Source organism: Oncorhynchus tshawytscha, linkage group LG03 (assembly GCF_018296145.1).
Source record: "Oncorhynchus tshawytscha isolate Ot180627B linkage group LG03, Otsh_v2.0, whole genome shotgun sequence".
NCBI classification, from domain to species: domain Eukaryota; kingdom Metazoa; phylum Chordata; class Actinopteri; order Salmoniformes; family Salmonidae; genus Oncorhynchus; species Oncorhynchus tshawytscha.
In genome coordinates, this window is record NC_056431.1 from 67,356,828 (window position 1) to 67,375,816 (window position 18,989).

Sequence of the window (18,989 nt, forward strand, 5' to 3'; positions counted from 1 at the left end):
AGAGAGGGATAGAGAGAGGGGGTAGAGAGGGATAGAGAGAGGGATAGAGAGGGGTAGAGAGAGGGATAGAGAGAGAGGGGTAGAGAGAGGGATAGAGAGAGGGGGATAGAGAGGGATAGAGAGGGATAGAGAGAGGGGTAGAGAGGGGGATAGAGAGGGGGTAGAGAGGGGGAGAGAGGGATAGAGAAAGGGGGTAGAGAGGGTGGATAGAGAGAGGGGTGGAGAGAGGGATAAAAGGGGATAGAGAGAGAGGGATAGAGAGAGAGGGACAGAGAGAGGGATAGAGAGGGGGTAGAGAGCGAGGGATAGAAAGAGGGGTAGAGAGGGTGGATAGAGAGAGAGGGATAGAGAGAGAGGGATCATGAGAGGGATAGAGAGAGAGGGATAGAGAGAGGGATAGAGTGAGGGGTAGAGAGAGGGATAGAGAGGGGGGTAGATAGAGAGGGGTAGAGAGAGAGGGATAGAGAGAGAGAGGGATAGAGAGAGAGGGATCATGAGAGGGATAGAGAGGGGGATAGAGAGAGAGGGATAGAGAGGGTGTAGAGAGGGGGGATAGAGAGAGAGACAGGGTATAAGGACATTTGACACCTCAGGATAGCAGGCTGTGACATGTATCTCTGTGTCACCAAGATGCCACTGCGTGCATAATGTAGCGAGCCAGGTCATCCATGTCTGAAGATGTCAGGTGATGACGTGGAAACTGGCAACTAGGGGCAACAGCGGGTGTTGTGGATAGGGATGGTGGATGGACATAAGCATCTAGGCTACCCTTGGGGCGTCAGGGTAGCCTAGTGGTTAGAGCGTTGGACTAGTAACCAGAAGGTTGCAAGTTCAAACCCCTGAGCTGACAAGGTACAAATCTGTCGTTCTGCCCCTGAACAGGCAGTTAACTCACTGTTCCTAGGCCGTCATTGAAAATAAGAATTTGTTCTTAACTGACATGCCTGGTTAAATAAAGATAAAATAAATACAGGAACTCAATAGAGTTAACTAATCAACCACTCAGGGATACAGGAAGTAAATTGAGTTAACTAATCAACCACTCTGGTATACAGGAAGTAAATTGAGTTAACTAATAAACCACTCTGGGATACAGGAAGTTAATGGAATGAATGAATGAATGAATTAATTAATTAATGAATGAGTGAACTGTTCCTCTCTGCTGAGCGGCCCAACTAGGGAGAGCTCTAAATGACCCTACAGTACAGCAGGCTATGAAAGTGACTGGTTATTCACTAGCAATATAGCCTAGAAAACAACAACAACCGCTGGTGACAAGCAAGGCAGAGGAATACATTAATGTAATGCAATTTAATAGGAGTTGTATTGAAAAGGAGGGTTGGTTTGATTTAGGAGACAGTAAATACAAGGAACTATTCTGACTCCCAGATGAGGGATATAACGTTCTGACTGACGGTCACTGGTGTGTTGGTAACTGTGGTCATGGTCCACTGTTTCTGGTCGAAAACGGTGCATACACACACATGGGCACACACACACACATACACACACACACACACAAATTATTTATCATTAGGTCTGGGATGTGTCCTCTCAACACAGGCAAGCCTTCATTACTGTTCATTACACGTCCTGTGTGTGTGAGTGTGTGTGTGCCTGCATGTGAGTGTGGGTCTATATGTGTGTGTGTGTGCCTGTGTAAGTGTGTGTGTGTCATTTAGCCTGGAAGAACTATCCAGATCAGGCTGCCGTTCTGGCGGTGATCGACTGCCTCCCATTTTCAGCCTGTCAGGCCGTAACGTTCCACTTGTGGGATTAATAAAGCTGAAATGAACGAGGGACGTGGCCGCGAGAAGATGTTTGGGGATGTGCTTGTTCGTTTGTTTATTATTCTGATTGTTCAGCGGGCGCTGCAGCACCTGTACTTCCCGCGGCCACGCCCGTTTCATGTCCCAGTGGAATCTGGACCGTCATATTCACCTCTGTCTCTATATATCCTCCTCTATCTAGGAAACGCTCTCTCTCTCCCTCTTTCCCTCCCTCCCACAAATTATTTTATTTTCACTGAAACTAAAGATGACGAGGATTCCGTGTTAATCACAGAGAACCTATAGACACCTACTTGCCTGTGTGAGTAGCTGTCCATCAAATCAAATCAAATCAAATTGTATTTGTCACATACACATGGTTAGCAGATGTTAATGCGAGTGTAGCGAAATGCTTGTGCTTCTAGTTCCGACAATGCAGTAATAACGAGCAAGTAATCTAACTAACAATTCCAAAAAAAACTACTGTCATACACAGTGTAAGGGGATAAAGAATATGTACATAAGGATATATGAATGAGTGATGGTACAGAGCAGCATAGGCAAGATACAGTAGATGATATCGAGTACAGTATATACATATGAGATAAGTATGTAAACCAAGTGGCATAGTTAAAGTGGCTAGTGATACATGTATTACATAAGGATGCAGTCGATGATATAGAGTACAGTATCAACGTATGCATATGAGATGAACAATGTAGGGTAAGTAACATTATATAAGGTAGCATTGTTTAAAGTGGCTAGTGATATATTTACATCATTTCCCATCAATTCCCATGATTAAAGTGGCTGGAGTAGAGTCAGTGTCATTGGCAGTGTGTTGGCAGTAGCCACTCAATGTTAGTGGTGGCTGTTTAACAGTCTGATGGCCTTGAGATTGAAGCTGTTTTTCAGTCTCTCGGTCCCAGCGTTGATGCACCTGTACTGACCTCGCCTTCTGGATGGCAGCGGGGTGAACAGGCAGTGGCTCGGGTGGTTGATGTCCTTGATGATCTTTATGGCCTTCCTGTAGCATCGGGTGGTGTAGGTGTCCTGGAGGGCAGGTAGTTTGCCTCCGGTGATGCGTTGTGCAGACCTCACTACCCTCTGGAGAGCCTTACGGTTGAGGGCGGTGCAGTTGCCATACCAGGCGGTGATACAGCCCGCCAGGATGCTCTCGATTGTGCATCTGTAGAAGTTTGTGAGTGCTTTTGGTGACAAGCCAAATTTCTTCAGCCTCCTGAGGTTGAAGAGGCGCTGCTGCGCCTTCCTCACGATGCTGTCTGTGTGAGTGGACCAATTCAGTTTGTCTGTGATGTGTATGCCGAGGAACTTAAAACTTGCTACCCTCTCCACTACTGTTCCATCGATGTGGATGGGGGTGTTCCCTCTGCTGTTTCCTGAAGTCCACAATCATCTCCTTAGTTTTGTTGACGTTGAGTGTGAGGTTATTTTCCTGACACCACACTCCGAGGGCCCTCACCTCCTCCCTGTAGGCCGTCTCGTCGTTGTTGGTAATCAAGCCTACCACTGTTGTGTCGTCCGCAAACTTGATGATTGAGTTGGAGGCGTGCATGGCCACGCAGTCGTGGGTGAACAGGGAGTACAGGAGAGGGCTCAGAACGCACCCTTGTGGGGCCCCAGTGTTGAGGATCAGCGGGGAGGAGATGTTGTTGCCTACCCTCACCACCTGGGGGCGGCCCGTCAGGAAGTCCAGTACCCAGTTGCACAGGGCGGGGTCGAGACCCAGGGTCTCGAGCTTGATGACGAGCTTGGAGGGTACTATGGTGTTGAATGCCGAGCTGTAGTCGATGAACAGCATTCTCACATAGGTATTCCTCTTGTCCAGATGGGTTAGGGCAGTGTGTAGTGTGGTTGAGATTGCATCGTCTGTGGACCTATTTGGGCGGTAAGCAAATTGGAGTGGGTCAAGGGTGTCAGGTAGGGTGGAGGTGATATGGTCCTTGACTAGTCTCTCAAAGCACTTCATGATGACGGATGTGAGTGCTACGGGCGGTAGTCGTTTAGCTCAGTTACCTTAGCTTTCTTGGGAACAGGAACAATGGTGGCCCTCTTGAAGCATGTGGGAACAGCAGACTGGTATAGGGATTGATTGAATATGTCCGTAAACACACCGGCCAGCTGGTCTGCGCATGCTCTGAGGGCGCGGCTGGGGATGCCGTCTGGGCCTGCAGCCTTGCGAGGGTTAACACGTTTAAATGTCTTACTCACTTCGGCTGCAGTGAAGGAGAGACCGCATGTTTCCGTTGCAGGCCGTGTCAGTGGCACTGTATTGTCCTCAAAGCGGGCAAAAAGTTATTTAGTCTGCCTGGGAGCAAGACATCCTGGTCCGTGACTGGGCTGGGTTTCTTCCTGTAGTCCGTGATTGACTGTAGACCCTGCCACATACCTCTTGTGTCTGAGCCGTTGAATTGAGATTCTACTTTGTCTCTGTACTGGCGCTTAGCTTGTTTGATAGCCTTGCGGAGGGAATAGCTGCACTGTTTGTATTCAGTCATGTTACCAGACACCTTGCCCTGATTAAAAGCAGTGGTTCGTGCCTTCAGTTTCACACGAATGCTGCCATCAATCCACGGTTTCTGGTTAGGGAATGTTTTAATCGTTGCTATGGGAACGACATCTTCAACGCACGTTCTAATGAACTCGCACACCGAATCAGCGTATTCGTCAATGTTGTTGTCTGACGCAATACGAAACATCTCCCAGTCCACGTGATGGAGGCAGTCTTGGAGTGTGGAGTCAGCTTGGTCGGACCAGCGTTGGACAGACCTCAGCGTGGGAGCTTCTTGTTTTAGTTTCTGTCTGTAGGCAGGGATCAACAAAATGGAGTTGTGGTCAGCTTTTCCGAAAGGGGGGCGGGGCAGGGCCTTATATGCGTCGCGGAAGTTAGAGTAAAAATGATCCAGGGTCTTTCCACCCCTGGTTGCGCAATCGATATGCTGATAAAATTTAGGGAGTCTTGTTTTCAGATTAGCCTTGTTAAAATCCCCAGCTACAATGAATGCAGCCTCCGGATAAATCGTTTCCAGTTTGCAGAGAGTTAAATAAAGTTCGTTCAGAGCCATCGATGTGTCTGCTTGGGGGGATATATACGGCTGTGATTATAATCGAAGAGAATTCTCTTGGTAGATAATGCGGTCTACATTTGATTGTGAGGAATTCTAAATCAGGTGAACAGAAGGATTTGAGTTCCTGTATGTTTCTTTCATCACACCATGTCACGTTGGCCATAAGGCATACGCCCCCGCCCGTCTTCTTACCAGAAAGATGTTTGTTTCTGTCGGCGCGATGCGTGGAGAAACCCGCTGGCTGCACCGCTTCGGATTGCGTCTCTCCAGTTAGCCATGTTTCCGTGAAGCAAAGAACGTTACAGTCTCTGATGTCCCTCTGGAATGCTACCCTTGCTCGGATTTCATCAACCTTGTTGTCAAGAGACTGGACATTGGCAAGAAGAATGCTAGGGAGTGGTGCACGATGTGCCCGTCTCCGGAGTCTGACCAGAAGACCGCTTTGTTTCCCTCTTTTTCTGAGTCGTTTTTTTTTTTTTGGTCGCTGCATGTGATCCACTCGGTTACACTGGTTGTAAGGCAGAACACAGGATCCGCATCGCGAAAAACATATTCTTGGTCGTACTGATGGTGAGTTGACGCTGATCTTATATTCAGTAGTTCTTCTCGGCTGTATGTAAAGAAACCTAAGATGACCTGGGGTACTAATGTAAGAAATAACACGTAAAAAAACAAAAAACTGCATAGTTTCCTAGGAACGCGAAGCGAGGCGGCCATCTCTGTCGGCGCCGGAAGTGGTGCTGGAAGTGGTGCTACTGTGGTGCTGAAACCAAGGATGTAATCCTATAATGTACTGTATTGTACACTACCTATGGGGTTAAATATCACTTACGATTTAGGTATTGATTCAAATTTATATGAATCATGTTCAGCTACGTATTGTTACTTATTTGATAAGGTTCGGAAGGATCTCATAAATGGTGTAGTAATTTTGTACAAAAGAAAAAGACATTGGAAATCCTGTGCTATTAATGGACGGACCATTATGTCACTAAAACCACGTATCATCTCAGCACAAATAAAGAAACACCCTACGTAACCAATGTAGAGATAATATTCCTCACAGCTCGCACACTTTATTCAGCTGCCAGCAAGGTGTCATCTAGCAGGAAACAGATTGTGAGAGAGAAAGAGAGCACAAGAGAGAGACCGAAAGATAGAGAGAGAGGAAGTAAGAGAGAGAGACGGCCTGACCACCAGCTGTGACTGGACAGGAAACACCAGGTATTGAGAGAGACTCACTCACTCACACACACACACACACACACACACACACACACACACACACACACACACACACACACACACACACACACACAGAGGCACAGACACACTCGCCAGAAACACACATGCATGGTTACTCACTGCGATGCGGAGCAGGGTCCCCTTGACGGCAGCCCATCGGTCCTGCCTTCGGTCAATGACCAGAATGAAACCCACTCCTGCTGCAGACAGACTGGAAAAGAGAGAAAGGAGGACCACGGTCAACACAATAACTAACACCTGACCCCACCACACATGACCATAACAAGAACACAGCTGGAGACTGGAGAGAGAGGAATAAGATTACGTAGAACCACAGTGACTGGACATGACCAGAGAATGAACATTGAACCACAATGGTGAGAGAGGATAGAGATGACAGTGTCTACTGCACTAGTAGTATCTCTCTGTCAGGCCAGAGTAGAAACGCCTACCCACTCAGTCAGCTTAGGTACAGGCAAGGTAAAGATGCTTCAAAAACACTGTCCTTAGTCCACGGTGAGAGAGGCATACAGTCCTTCAAGTCCTTCTTGCTGTGGGCGATTCCCTGATCCACCTCTACGCAGACGACACCATTCTGTATACTTCTGGCCCTTCTTTGGACACTGTGTTAACTAACCTCCAAACGAGCTTCAATGCCATACAACACTCCTTCCGTAGCCTCCAACTGCTCTTAAACGCTAGTAAAACCAAATGCATGCTTTTCAACCGTTCGCTGCCTGCACCCGCCCGCCCGACCAGCATCACCACCCTGGACGGTTCCGACCTAGAATGTGTGGACAACTATAAATACCTAGGTGTCTGGTTAGACTGTAAACTCTCCTTCCAGACTCATATTAAACATCTCCAATCCAAAATCAAATCTAGAATCGGCTTTCTATTTCGCAACAAAGCCAAACTTACCCTAGTAACACTGACTATCCTACCGATTCTCAACTTCAGAGATGTCATCTACAAAATAGCTTCCAATACTCTACTCAGCAAACTGGATGCAGTCTATCACAGTGCCATCCATTTTATTACCAAATCACCTTGTACCACCCACCACTGCGACCTGTATGCTCTAGTCGGCTGGCCCTCGCTACATATTCGTCACCAGACCCACTGGCTCCAGGTCATCTATAAGTCTATGCTAGGTAAAGCTCCGCCTTACCTCAGTTCACTGGTCACGATAACAACACCCACCCGTAGCACGCGCTCCAGCAGGTATATCTCACTGAACATGCCAAAAGCCAACACCTCATTAGGCCATCTTTCCTTCCAGTTCTCTGCTGCCAGTGACTGGAACGAATTTCAAAAATCGCTGAAGTTGGAGACTTTTATTTCCCTCACCAACTTTAAACATCAGATATTTGAGCAGCTAACCGATCGCTGCAGCTGTACATAGCCCATCTGTAAATAGCCCACCCAATCTACCTACCTCATCCCCATATTGTTTTTATTTACTTTTCTGCTCTTTTGCACACCAGTGTCTCTACTTGCACATCATCATCTGCTCATTTATCACTCCAGTGTTAATCTGCTAAATTGTAATTATTCACTCCTATGGCCTATTTATTGCCTACCTCCTCATGCCTTTTGCACACACTGTATATAGACTTTTTCTACTGTGTCATTGACTTGTTTATTGTGTTATTGGCTTGTTTATTGTTTACTCCATGTGTAACTGTGCTGTTTCTGTCGCACTGCTTTGCTTTATCTTGGCCAGGTCGCAGATGTAAATGAGAACTTCTTCTCAACTAGCCTACCTGGTTATAGTTACTGGTCCCCCAGAGAAAGCAGGTCCAATCCACACACAGAGAACAGGTCCAATCCACACACAGAGAACAGGTCCAATCCACACACAGAGAACAGGTCCAATCCACACACAGAGAACAGGTCCAATCCACACACAGAGAACCGGTCCAATCCACACACAGAGAACAGGTCCAATCCACACACAGAGAACAGGTCCAATCCACACACAGAGAACAGGTCCAATCCACACACAGAGAACAGGTCCAATCCACACATAGAGAACAGGTCCAATCCACACACAGAGAACAGGTCCAATCCACACACAGAGAACAGGTCCAATCCACACACAGAGAACAGGTCCAATCCACACACAGAGAACAGGTCCAATCCACACACAGAGAACAGGTCCAATGACGTGGAAACTGGCCACTAGGGGCAACAGTAAGTACTGTTACCTTAAAGTAGGTTTTGGTGTTGACAGTGTGTTGTGGAAGGGGATGGATGCATGGGTGTAAGCATCTGCGTGTGATTCATTTTGTATGCATTTTGATGGAGGGAAGCTGGGTGGATTATTAACTGAAGCATGCCAGCTAAACTTAGTTTTTATGGACATAAAGAAGGACATTATCGAACAAAAGGACCATTTGTGATGTGACTGGGACCTTTTGGAGTGCCAACAGAAGAAGATCATCAAAGGTAAGGCATTTTTTATATCGCCTTTTTGAAATTTGACACAGCGGCTGGATTAACAAGAAGTTAAGCTTTATTTTGATGTATTACACTTGTGATGTTATGAAAGTTAAATATTGATAATTCTGTGGTTTGAATTTCAGGCCCTGCAATTTCACCGGATGTTGGCCAGGTGGGACGCTACCTTCCCACCTGCCCATAAGAAGTTAACCCTTACCGTAACCATTTGGAGTTTGAAATGTTACGTTTGGAACAATGTCAAAATATTACGTTTGAGAAACAAAGATGAACGTCTCATTCCGACTTGAGACTGTGAGAGCAGGTAGCTCAGGAGAGGGGTTCAGGTGGAGGAATCAAAGTCAATCCCATGTGCCAGTCAGCAGAATCAACTGTGCACGCTCACACGCTCACACACTCACACGCTCACACGCTCACACACTCACACACTCACACACTCACTGACTCACTGACTCCTTTTAGAGGTGACACGTGAGCACACACCTCAGCAGCAAACCCTGCCAGCACAGCAAACTGATGAACAGAATGTCTCCACTCCTCCTCAACGGTTCCTCTCCTCCTCACACGACAACAGCTTTGCTAACCCAAATCCTCCCACAGAGAAAAAGGATAAATAATTCCATGTTGAAAGTGAAAACAGGCAGAAGAAGGACAGAAGGGAAGAGGTGTGTCTCTGTGTGTGTGTTACTGTGTTGGAGGGAGAGCACTCAGCCTCCGCTCAGCCTGGCTGAGGGGTGGCCAGCCAGAAAGCCTGGGGATGTGGGAGAGGGGATGGGCTGATGGAGAGGAGCGCAGGTGCAGTCACTATCTCGGTGTCTGTCTCTCTCTCTCTCTGTGTCTCTCGCTCTCTCTGTGTCACTCTCTGTGTCTCTCTGTGCCACTCTGTGTGCCTGTGTCTCTCTCTGTGTCTCTCTGTGCCACTCTCTGTGTCTCTCTCTGTGTCTCTGTATGCCTCTCTCTCTGCATCTCTGTATGCCTCTCTCTCTGCATCTCTGTATGCCTCTCTCTCTGCATCTCTGTATGCCTCTCTCTGCATCTCTGTATGCCTCTCTCTCTGCATCTCTGTGTCTCTCTCTGTGTCTCTCTCTGTGTCTCTCTCTGTGTCTCTCTGTGTCTCTCTCTCTCTCTCTCTCTCCCTCTCTCTCTCTCTCTCTCAATTCAAGGGCTTTATTGGCATGGGAAACATGTGTTAACATTGCCAAAGCAAGTTCTCTATTTCTCTTTCTGTCTCTGTTTAACTGCCTCTCTCTCTCTCTCTCTCTCTGTATCTCTCTCTCTCTGTATCTCTCTCTCTCTGTATCTCTCTCTCTCTCTCTCTCTCTCTCTCTCTCTCTCTCTCTCTCTGTATCTCTCTCTCTCTCTGTCTCTCTCTCTGTCTCTCTCTCTTTATCTCTCTCTTTCTCTGTGTCTGTGTGTGTCTCTCTCTCTGCCTCTCTCTCTCTCTCTCTGTATCTCTCTCTCTCTCTGTCTCTCTCTCTGTCTCTCTCTCTTTATCTCTCTCTTTCTCTGTGTCTGTGTGTGTCTCTCTCTCTGCCTCTCTCTCTCTCTCTGTATCTCTCTCTCTCTCTGCCTCTCTCTCTCTCTCTCTCTGTATCTCTCTCTCTCTCTGTCTCTCTCTCTGTCTCTCTCTCTTTATCTCTCTCTTTCTCTGTGTCTGTGTGTGTCTCTCTCTCTGCCTCTCTCTCTCTCTCTCTGTATCTCTCTCTCTCTCTGTCTCTCTCTCTGTCTCTCTCTCTTTATCTCTCTCTTTCTCTGTGTCTGTGTGTGTCTCTCTCTCTGCCCTCTCTCTCTCTCTCTCTCTCTCTCTCTCTCTCTGTATCTCTCTCTCTCTCTGTCTCTCTCTCTGTCTCTCTCTCTTTATCTCTCTCTTTCTCTGTGTCTGTGTGTGTCTCTCTCTCTGCCTCTCTCTCTCTCTCTCTGTATCTCTCTCTCTCTCTGTCTCTCTCTCTGTCTCTCTCTCTTTATCTCTCTCTTTCTCTGTGTCTGTGTGTGTCTCTCTCTCTGCCTCTCTCTCTCTCTGTCTCTGTCAATCTCTCTCTGTGTCTCTCTCTCTGTCTCTCTGTGTGTCTCTCTCTCTGTGTCTCTCTCTCTGTCTCTCTCTCTCTCTCTGTGTTTCTCTCTCTCTGTGTTTCTCTCTCTGTGTTTCTCTGTCGCTCTCTCCTGGGTCTGTACTTTGTTAATGGTAGGTTACAGGGGGGGGGGCTCTTTGGGGAGATTCACCTACTGCTCACCTCTTGGCCACAGTACAGTAGACCACAGTACAGTAGACAGCACCGAACTATACCAGAAAGCAACCTGTAACCAAAATATCCAGACACTCTTAGATAACTTTCTGGGTACCACATTCACTCACAGTAAAGAAGGCATCAATCTAGCAGTAAAAAACATCAACTATATATTCAGGCAAACGGCAAAAGAAGCACAACTGAAATGGATAAAAAACAAAACTTAAAAGATCACAGATGACGACTGGTTTGATGCAGATGGAAAAATTATAAGGAAAAAACTGAGAACACCTCCAACCAAAAGCACAGAGACCCAAATAATGGTGAATTACGCCTTCATTACTGTGAGACTTAAAAACTCTATAAACGTACACTCAGAACCAAAAAAGCACAGTACAACAGCAAGCAGCTGACACTAGCTGAGTCCATAAACACAAACAACTTCTGGCAAAAAAATAATAAATCAAAACAACAAAAGCGATACAAAATGGGGATATATGGACGACCCATTTTAAAACCCTTTACAACATCGTTCAAATGACAAAAACGCAGAACAAATTCATGAGGAGTTGAATGGATTAGAAAAAGCTATAAAGGACAATCAAAATCCATTGGACTCCCCAATTACTGACCAGGAGCTCAATAAGACACTAAACTATTACTGACCAGGAGCTCTATAAGACACTAAACTATTACTGACCAGGAGCTATATAAGACACTAAACTATTACTGACCAGGAGCTCAATAAGAAACTTCAGGCCCTCAAATTTAAAAAAGAATGTGGACCTGATGGCATCCTAAATAATATGCTCAAACTCACTAGTGCAAAATTTCAATTGGCTATTTTAAAACGGTTTAATTTGATCCTGAGTGTAGGTTATTTCCCTGACATTTGGAATCAAGGACTCATAACCCCAATCTTTAAGAACAGAGACAAATTTGACCCTAACAATCTCAGGGGCATTTGTGTGAACAGTAACCTGGGGAAGGTTTTCTGTAGTATTATAAATGCAAGAGTTCTAAACTTTCTTAATAAGCACAATGTCCTGAGTAAAAGGCAAATTGGATTTATACCGAAACATCGCACGACTGATCGCACCCTACACACCCTGATAGATAAACATGTCCACAAAAATAATACCAAAATGTACACTTGCTTTATCGACTTCCAAAAAGCTTTTGATTCTATTTGGCATACAGGACTGTTCTACAAAGTTATTGAAAGTGGTGTAGGGGGTAATTTATTTATTTTTAATTTTTATTTCACCTTTATTTAACCAGGTAGGCTAGTTGAGAACAAGTTCTCATTTACAACTGCGACCTGGCCAAGATAAAGCATAGCAGTGTGAGCAGACAACACAGAGTTACACATGGAATAAACAAATTAACAAGTCAATAACACAGTAGAAAACAAAGGGGGAGTCTATATACAATGTACAATGTGTGCAAAAGGCATGAGGAGGTAGACGAATAGTTACAATTTTGCAGATTAACACTGGAGTGATATATGATCAGATGGTCATGTACAGGTAGAGATATTGGTGTGCAAAAGAGCAGAAAAGTAAATAAATAAAAACAGTATGGGGATGAGGTAGGTGAAAATGGGTGGGCTATTTACCAATAGACTATGTACAGCTGCAGCGATCGGTTAGCTGCTCAGATAGCTGATGTTTGAAGTTGGTGAGGGAGATAAAAGTCTCCAACTTCAGCGATTTTTGCAATTCGTTCCAGTCACAGGCAGCAGAGTACTGGAACGAAAGGCGGCCAAATGAGGTGTTGGCTTTAGGGATGATCAGTGAGATACACCTGCTGGAGCGCGTGCTACGGATGGGTGTTGCCATCGTGACCAGTGAACTGAGATAAGGCGGAGCTTTACCTAGCATGGACTTGTAGATGACCTGGAGCCAGTGGGTCTGGCGACGAATATGTAGCGAGGGCCAGCCGACTAGAGCATACAAGTCGCAGTGGTGGGTGGTATAAGGTGCTTTAGTGACAAAACGGATGGCACTGTGATATACTGCATCCAGTTTGCTGAGTAGAGTGTTGGAAGCCATTTTGTAGATGACATCGCCGAAGACATATGACATAATTAAATCAATGTATACTGACAATACATGCAGCATTAAAATTGGCAAGAAAATAACAGAATTCTTTAACCAGGGGCGAGGCCTTCGTCAGGGTTGCAATCTGAGCCCTGCACTGTTCAATACTTACATCAATGAATTGGCCACTATTATAGAAAAATCCTCAGCCCCTGGTGTTAGTCTCCACAATTCAGAGGTTAAATGCCTACTCTTCGCAGATGACCTATGCCTGCAGTCACCCACAGCACATGGCCTACAGAAGAGCCCGGACCTGCTAGAGCAGTACTGCCAGACCTGGGCCCTGGCAGTAAACCCCAAAAACACTAAAATAATGATTTTCCAGAGAAGAATTAGAACAAAGTTCTCAATTGGTTCCACATATATAGAGTACTGCACTACAATTACTTAGGTTTAAAAATAAGCTCAACTGGACACCTTAATGAGGCAGTGAATGAACTGAGAGGGAAATTACGCAGGGCATTCTTCGCCATTAATAAACCATTTCAAATTGAAATACTTATTAAAATGTGGCTAAAACTAATTGAATATGTCATTGAACCAATGGCGCTTCATGGCAGCGAGGTGTGGGGTCCACTTGCAAAACAAGATATCATCAAATGGGACAAACACCCCATTGAAACCCTGCATGCAGAGTTCTGTAAAATTCTCATACATGTCCTGAGGAAAACTACAAACAATGCATGCAGGGCAGAATTAGGCCAATCTCCACTAATAATAAAAACTAAAAAAAGAGCAGTTAAGTTTTGGAAACATCTAAAATACAGTGACCCCCTCTCATATCATTACCAAGCCCTGTAATGCCAAGAGCTGAGCAAAGAAAAGAGTCCCCTCATCCAGCTGATCCTGGAACTGAGTTCACAAACCTGTTCTACTAACACACTGAAGCCTCAGGACCAGAACATCCAATCAATCAGAATAAACCAAATTACAACACAGTCAAAACAAAATTACATTACTTATTGGGAAACACAAGCACAAACACAAAGCGAAATGCAGTGCTATCTGGCCCTAAATCGACAGTACACCGTGGCTAAATATTTGACCATGGTTACTGATCAAATCCTTAGAAAAACCTTGACAAAGTACAGGCTCAGTGAGCACACCCTTGCCATTGAGAAGGGTAGACAGGAAAACCTGTCTCCCTGTAGAGGAAAGGCTGTGCAACCACTGCACAACAGCAGAACCTGAGACAGAGCTGCATTTCCTGACAAAATGTGAAAAATATAAAACAATTAGAGAGTGTCATTTCCCCAAATTGTATTTGTCACATACACATGGTTAGCAGATATAAATGCGAGTGTAGCGAAATGCTTATGCTTCTAGTTCCGACACTGCAGTAATAACAAACAAGTAATCTAACCTAACAATTTCACAACAGCTACCTTATAGTGTAAAGGGATGAAGGATATGTACATAAAGATATATGAATGAGTGATGGTACAGAACGGCATAGGCAAGATGCAGTAGATGGTATCGAGTACAGTATATACTGTACATATGAGATGAGTAATGTAGGGTATGTAAACATTATATTAAGTGGCATTGTTTAAAGTGGCTAGTGATACATTTTGTACATGTATGGCAGCAGCCACTCAATGTTAGTGGTGGCTGTTTAACAGTCTGATGGCCTTGAGATAGAAGCTGTTTTTCAGTCTCTCGGTCCCAGCTTTGATGCACCTGTACTGACCTCGCCTTCGGGATGGTAGCGGGGTGAACAGGCAGTGGCTCGGGTGGTTGTTGTCCTTGATGGTCTTTATGGCCTTCCTGTGACATCGGGTGGTGTCGGTGTCCTGGAGGGCAGGTAGTTTGCCCCCGGTGATGCGTTGTACAGACCTCACTACCCTCTGGAGAGCCTTACGGTTGTGGGCGGAGCAGTTGCCGTACCAGGCGGTGATACAGCCCGACAGGATGCTCTTGATTGTGCATCTGTAGAAGTTTGTGAGTGCTTTTGGTGACAAGCCGAATTTCTTCAGCCTCCTGAGGTTGAAGAGGCGCTGCTGCGCCTTCTTCACCACGCTGTCTGTGTGGGTGGACCAATTCAGTTTGTCTGTGATGTGCATGCCGAGGAACTTAAAACTTTCTACCCTCTCCACTACTGTCCGGTCGATGTGGATAGGGGGGTGCTCCCTCTGCTGTTTCCTGAAGTCCACGATCATCTCCTTTGTTTTGTTGACGTTGAGTGAGAGGTTATTTTCCTGACACCACGCTCTGAGTGTCCTCACCTCCTCCCTGTAGGCTGTCTCGTCATTGTTGGTAATCAAGCCCACTAGTGTTGTGTCGTCTGAAAAATTGATGACTGAGTTGGAGACGTACATGGCCATGCAGTCGTGGGTGAACAAGGAGTACAGGAGTTGGCTGAGCACACACCCTTGTGTGGGGCGCCAGTGTTGAGGGACAGCGAAGTGGAGATGCTGTTTCCTACCTTCAACACCTGGGGCGGGCCATCAGAATGTCCAGGAACCAGTTGCACAGGGCGGGGATGAGACCCAGGGCCTCCAGATTGAAGATGAGCTTGGAGTACTATGGTGTTGAATGCTGAGCTGTAGTCAATGAACAGCATTCTTACATAGGTATTCCTTTTGTCCAGATGGGATAGGGCAGTGTGCAGTGTGATGGTGATTGCGTCGTCTGTGGACCTGTTGGGGCGGTGTACAAACCGAAGTGGGTGTAGTGTGGCCGGTAAGGTGGAGGTGATATGATCCTTGACTAGTCTCTCATAGCATTTCATGATGACAGAAGTGAGTGCTATGGGGCGGTAGTCATTTAGTTCAGTTAACTTTGCCTTCTTGGATACAGGAACAATGGTGGCCATCTTGAAGCATGTGGGGACAACAGACTGGGATAGGGGGCGATTGAATATGTCCGTAAATACAGCAGCCAGCTGGTCTGTGCATACTCTGAGGGATGCCGTCTGGGCCAGCAGCCTTGCGAGGATTAACACGTTTAAATGTTTTACTCACGTCAGCAATGGAGAAGGAGGGGGGGATGCGGGGCACAGTCCTTGTTAGCGGGCCTGTGGCTCTGTATTATCCTCAAAGATGGGCAATGAAGGTGTTTAGTTTGTCTGGAAACAAGACTTTGGTGTCCGTGACATGGCTGGTTTTCTTTTTGTAGTCCGTGATTTCCTGCAGACCCTGAGCCTTTGAATTGCGACTCCACCTTGTCTCTGTACCGGCATTTAGCTTGATTGATTGCCTTGTGGAAGGAATTTTTAATTTTTAATTTAACCTTTATTTTACCAGGCAAGTCAGTTAAGAACAAATTCTTATTTTCAATGACGGCCTAGGAACAGTGGGTTAACTGCCTGTTCAGGGGCAGAACGACAGATTTGTACCTTGTCAGCTCGGGGATTCGAACTTGCAACCTTTCGGTTACTAGTCCAACGCTCTAACCACTAGGCTACCCTGACGCCCCGGAATAACTACACGGTTTATAATCAGCCATGTTCCCCGACCTCTTTCCATGGTTAAATGCGGTGGTTCGCGCTTTCAGTTTTTTGGGAATGCCGCCATCCGTCCATGGTTTCTGGTTATGGAGGTTTTAATAGTCACACTGGGTACAACATCTCCAATGCACTTCTTTATCAACTCACTCACCGAGTCAGGGTATAGGTTGATGTTGTTCTCTGAGGCTGACCGGAACATATTCCAGTCCGCATGATCAAAACAATCTTGAAGCGTGGCTTCTGATTGGTCAGACCAGCGTTGAATGGTTCTCGTCACTGGTACATCCTGTTTGAGTTTCTGCTTATAAGACGGTAGGAGCAAGATAGCGTCGTGGTCGGATTTGCCGAAGGGAGGGCAGGGGAGGGCTTTGTATGCATCGCAGACGTTAGAGTAGCAGTGATCGAGTGTATTACCCCCGCGCATAGTGCAATCAATATGCTAATAGAATTAGGGTAGCCTTGTTCTCAAATTTGCTTTGTTAAAAATCCCAGCTACAATAAATGCAGCCTCAGGATATATGGTTTCCAGTTTACTTAGAGTCCAGGAAAGTTCCTTGAGGGCCGTCTTGGTGTCTGCTTGAGGGGAAATGTACACAGCTGTGACTATAACTGACGAGTATTCTCCTTTTGTAGGTAAAATGGCCAGCATTTGATTGTAAGGACTTCTAGGTCGGGTGAGCAGAAGGATTTGAGTTCCTGTATGTTGTTATGATTACACCATGAGTCGTTAATCAAGAAGCATACACCCCCGTCCTTCCTCTTCCCAGAGAGGTGTTTATCTCTGTCGGCGTGATGCATGGAGAAGCCCGGTCGCTGAACCGATTCCGACAACATATCCCGAGAGAGCCATGTTTCCGTGAAACAGAGAATGTTACACTCTCTGGAAGGCAACTCTTGCTCGAATTTCGTCGACCTCAAATCAAATCAAATTTTATTGGTCACATACACATGGGTAGCAGATGTTAATGCCAGTGTAACAAAATGCTTGTGCTTCTAGTTCCGACCATGCAGTAATATCTAACAAGTAATCTAATAAATTCACAACTACCTTTTACACGCAAGTATAAAGGAATGCCCTCTACCTTGTTGTCAAGAAACTGGACACTGACGAGTAGTATACTACTCACCAATACCCCTCCCCAACCCTCAGCACAGACACATCCATTTACCTAACATTCTCACTGGCACAATGCCAATAATAGTAAGGCAAAAACCAAGCCTTAAATGACAGTTTATAACCAGAGGTTTCAGTATGTTGAATCTCACCTGGGGACGTTGGTCAAGTAAGTGAGCACGTTGTGGAACTCCCTCTCCTGAATCTCTCCGAAAGCAGAGAACTCTGGGAACACGATGATGGGGCTGCCGTTCTGCCCTCGGCCCCCTGGGAAAGAAACACAGAAGACTTCAGAACAAAGAGTTCACTAGAACAGAGAGTTCACTAGAACAGAGAGTACATTTCTAGTCATCTCTCCTCCTTCCAGGCTTCATCTTTGAACTTCTATGGTGATTGGCATCTACACTTTCATAGTATTACCACGATAACCGGCAACAGTTCGTATTTCAATCACCCACGTGGGTATAACCAATGAGGAGATGGCACGTGGGTACCTGCTTCTATAAACCAATGTGGAGATGAGAGAGGCAGGACTTGTAGCGCGATCTGAGTCAGAAATAGGAATGACTTCTATTTTAGCCCTTGGCATCGCAGACGCTCGTTGGCGCGCGCGAGCAGTGTGGGTGCAATAATTGATTAACATGGATTTCTACATTTATTTTGCAACGCTCGCACACGTGCGACGTGTCCGGTCTGGTCAGCATGTCAGTCACACTTCTTCTGGTGATTTGCCGACACAATTTATTTAAGGATTACCACATGAGGGCGCCAGTAGGACTGACAAACCAGTCTGACTGTCGAGTTGAGAAACAAAATAGAGAAGGGGGGTAGAGAGAGAGAGAGAAACAGAATAGAGGAGGGGGCAGAGAGAGAGAGAGAGAGAGAGAGAGAAAGAGAGAGAGAGAGAGAGAGAGAGAGAGGGGGGCAGAAAGAGAGAGAGAGAGAGAGTTTACAAACACACACACAGGCATACAGTACACCTATAGGGCAATTAGTCACACACACACACACACACACATGGTCCTTGGCGGGAGCAGCTGCTCTATTAGCCCATGTGATCAGAATATCAATCTGTCTGCTTTCCCCTCTCCTATTATCACCCTAGCAACAGCAACTGCTCGCTCATCGTTTCACTCTGCCTGTTTTGATTCTGCTGCATCTGAGTAGAGGCAAGGCTCTCTGCAAAATGGACGCCGACAGGCAGAACATCCAATAAAGACTGCCACAGTCCCCAAGGTGACCTTATGCAGTACATAGAGGGGGACAGAGACGGGGCAAACTGTGTGTGTGTGTGTGTGTGTGTGTGTCAGAGGGGAGGGGGTCTTCTATGCAATGAGGTGAATGCAGTGGTGAAGGGATTTAGAGGCACTTGAAGTCTGCTCACAAGCCCTTCTGTATGGCCTTAAACCAGTTGACATGCTGTACAGAGACACGTTGAATTGGCCAAACAACTGGAAAAACAGAAACTTCATATTGGTTCACACACAACAGAAACTGATATACACATATGTAAATACACACACGAAACAAACAC

The 18,989-nt window shown here is 46.0% G+C and overlaps 1 protein-coding gene across 10 annotated transcripts in view; it reads right to left on the bottom strand.

The window, feature by feature from the left end:
• Positions 1 to 18,989, bottom strand: part of LOC112241913 (guanine nucleotide exchange factor DBS) — a 103,487-nt gene that overhangs the window by 42,964 nt on the left and 41,534 nt on the right. For all 10 annotated transcript variants that reach the window (XR_006083129.1, XR_006083131.1, XR_006083130.1 and 7 more), the window contains exons 3-4: positions 17,608 to 17,722; positions 6,224 to 6,314 (exon numbers count right to left, since the gene is read on the bottom strand). Coding sequence is in view for 7 of the 10 variants with exons in the window: in XM_042319856.1 (XP_042175790.1) it covers positions 6,224 to 6,314; positions 17,608 to 17,722 (206 nt within the window). In the remaining 3 variants the exon portion in view is untranslated. The remainder of the gene's footprint in view (positions 1 to 6,223; positions 6,315 to 17,607; positions 17,723 to 18,989) is intronic.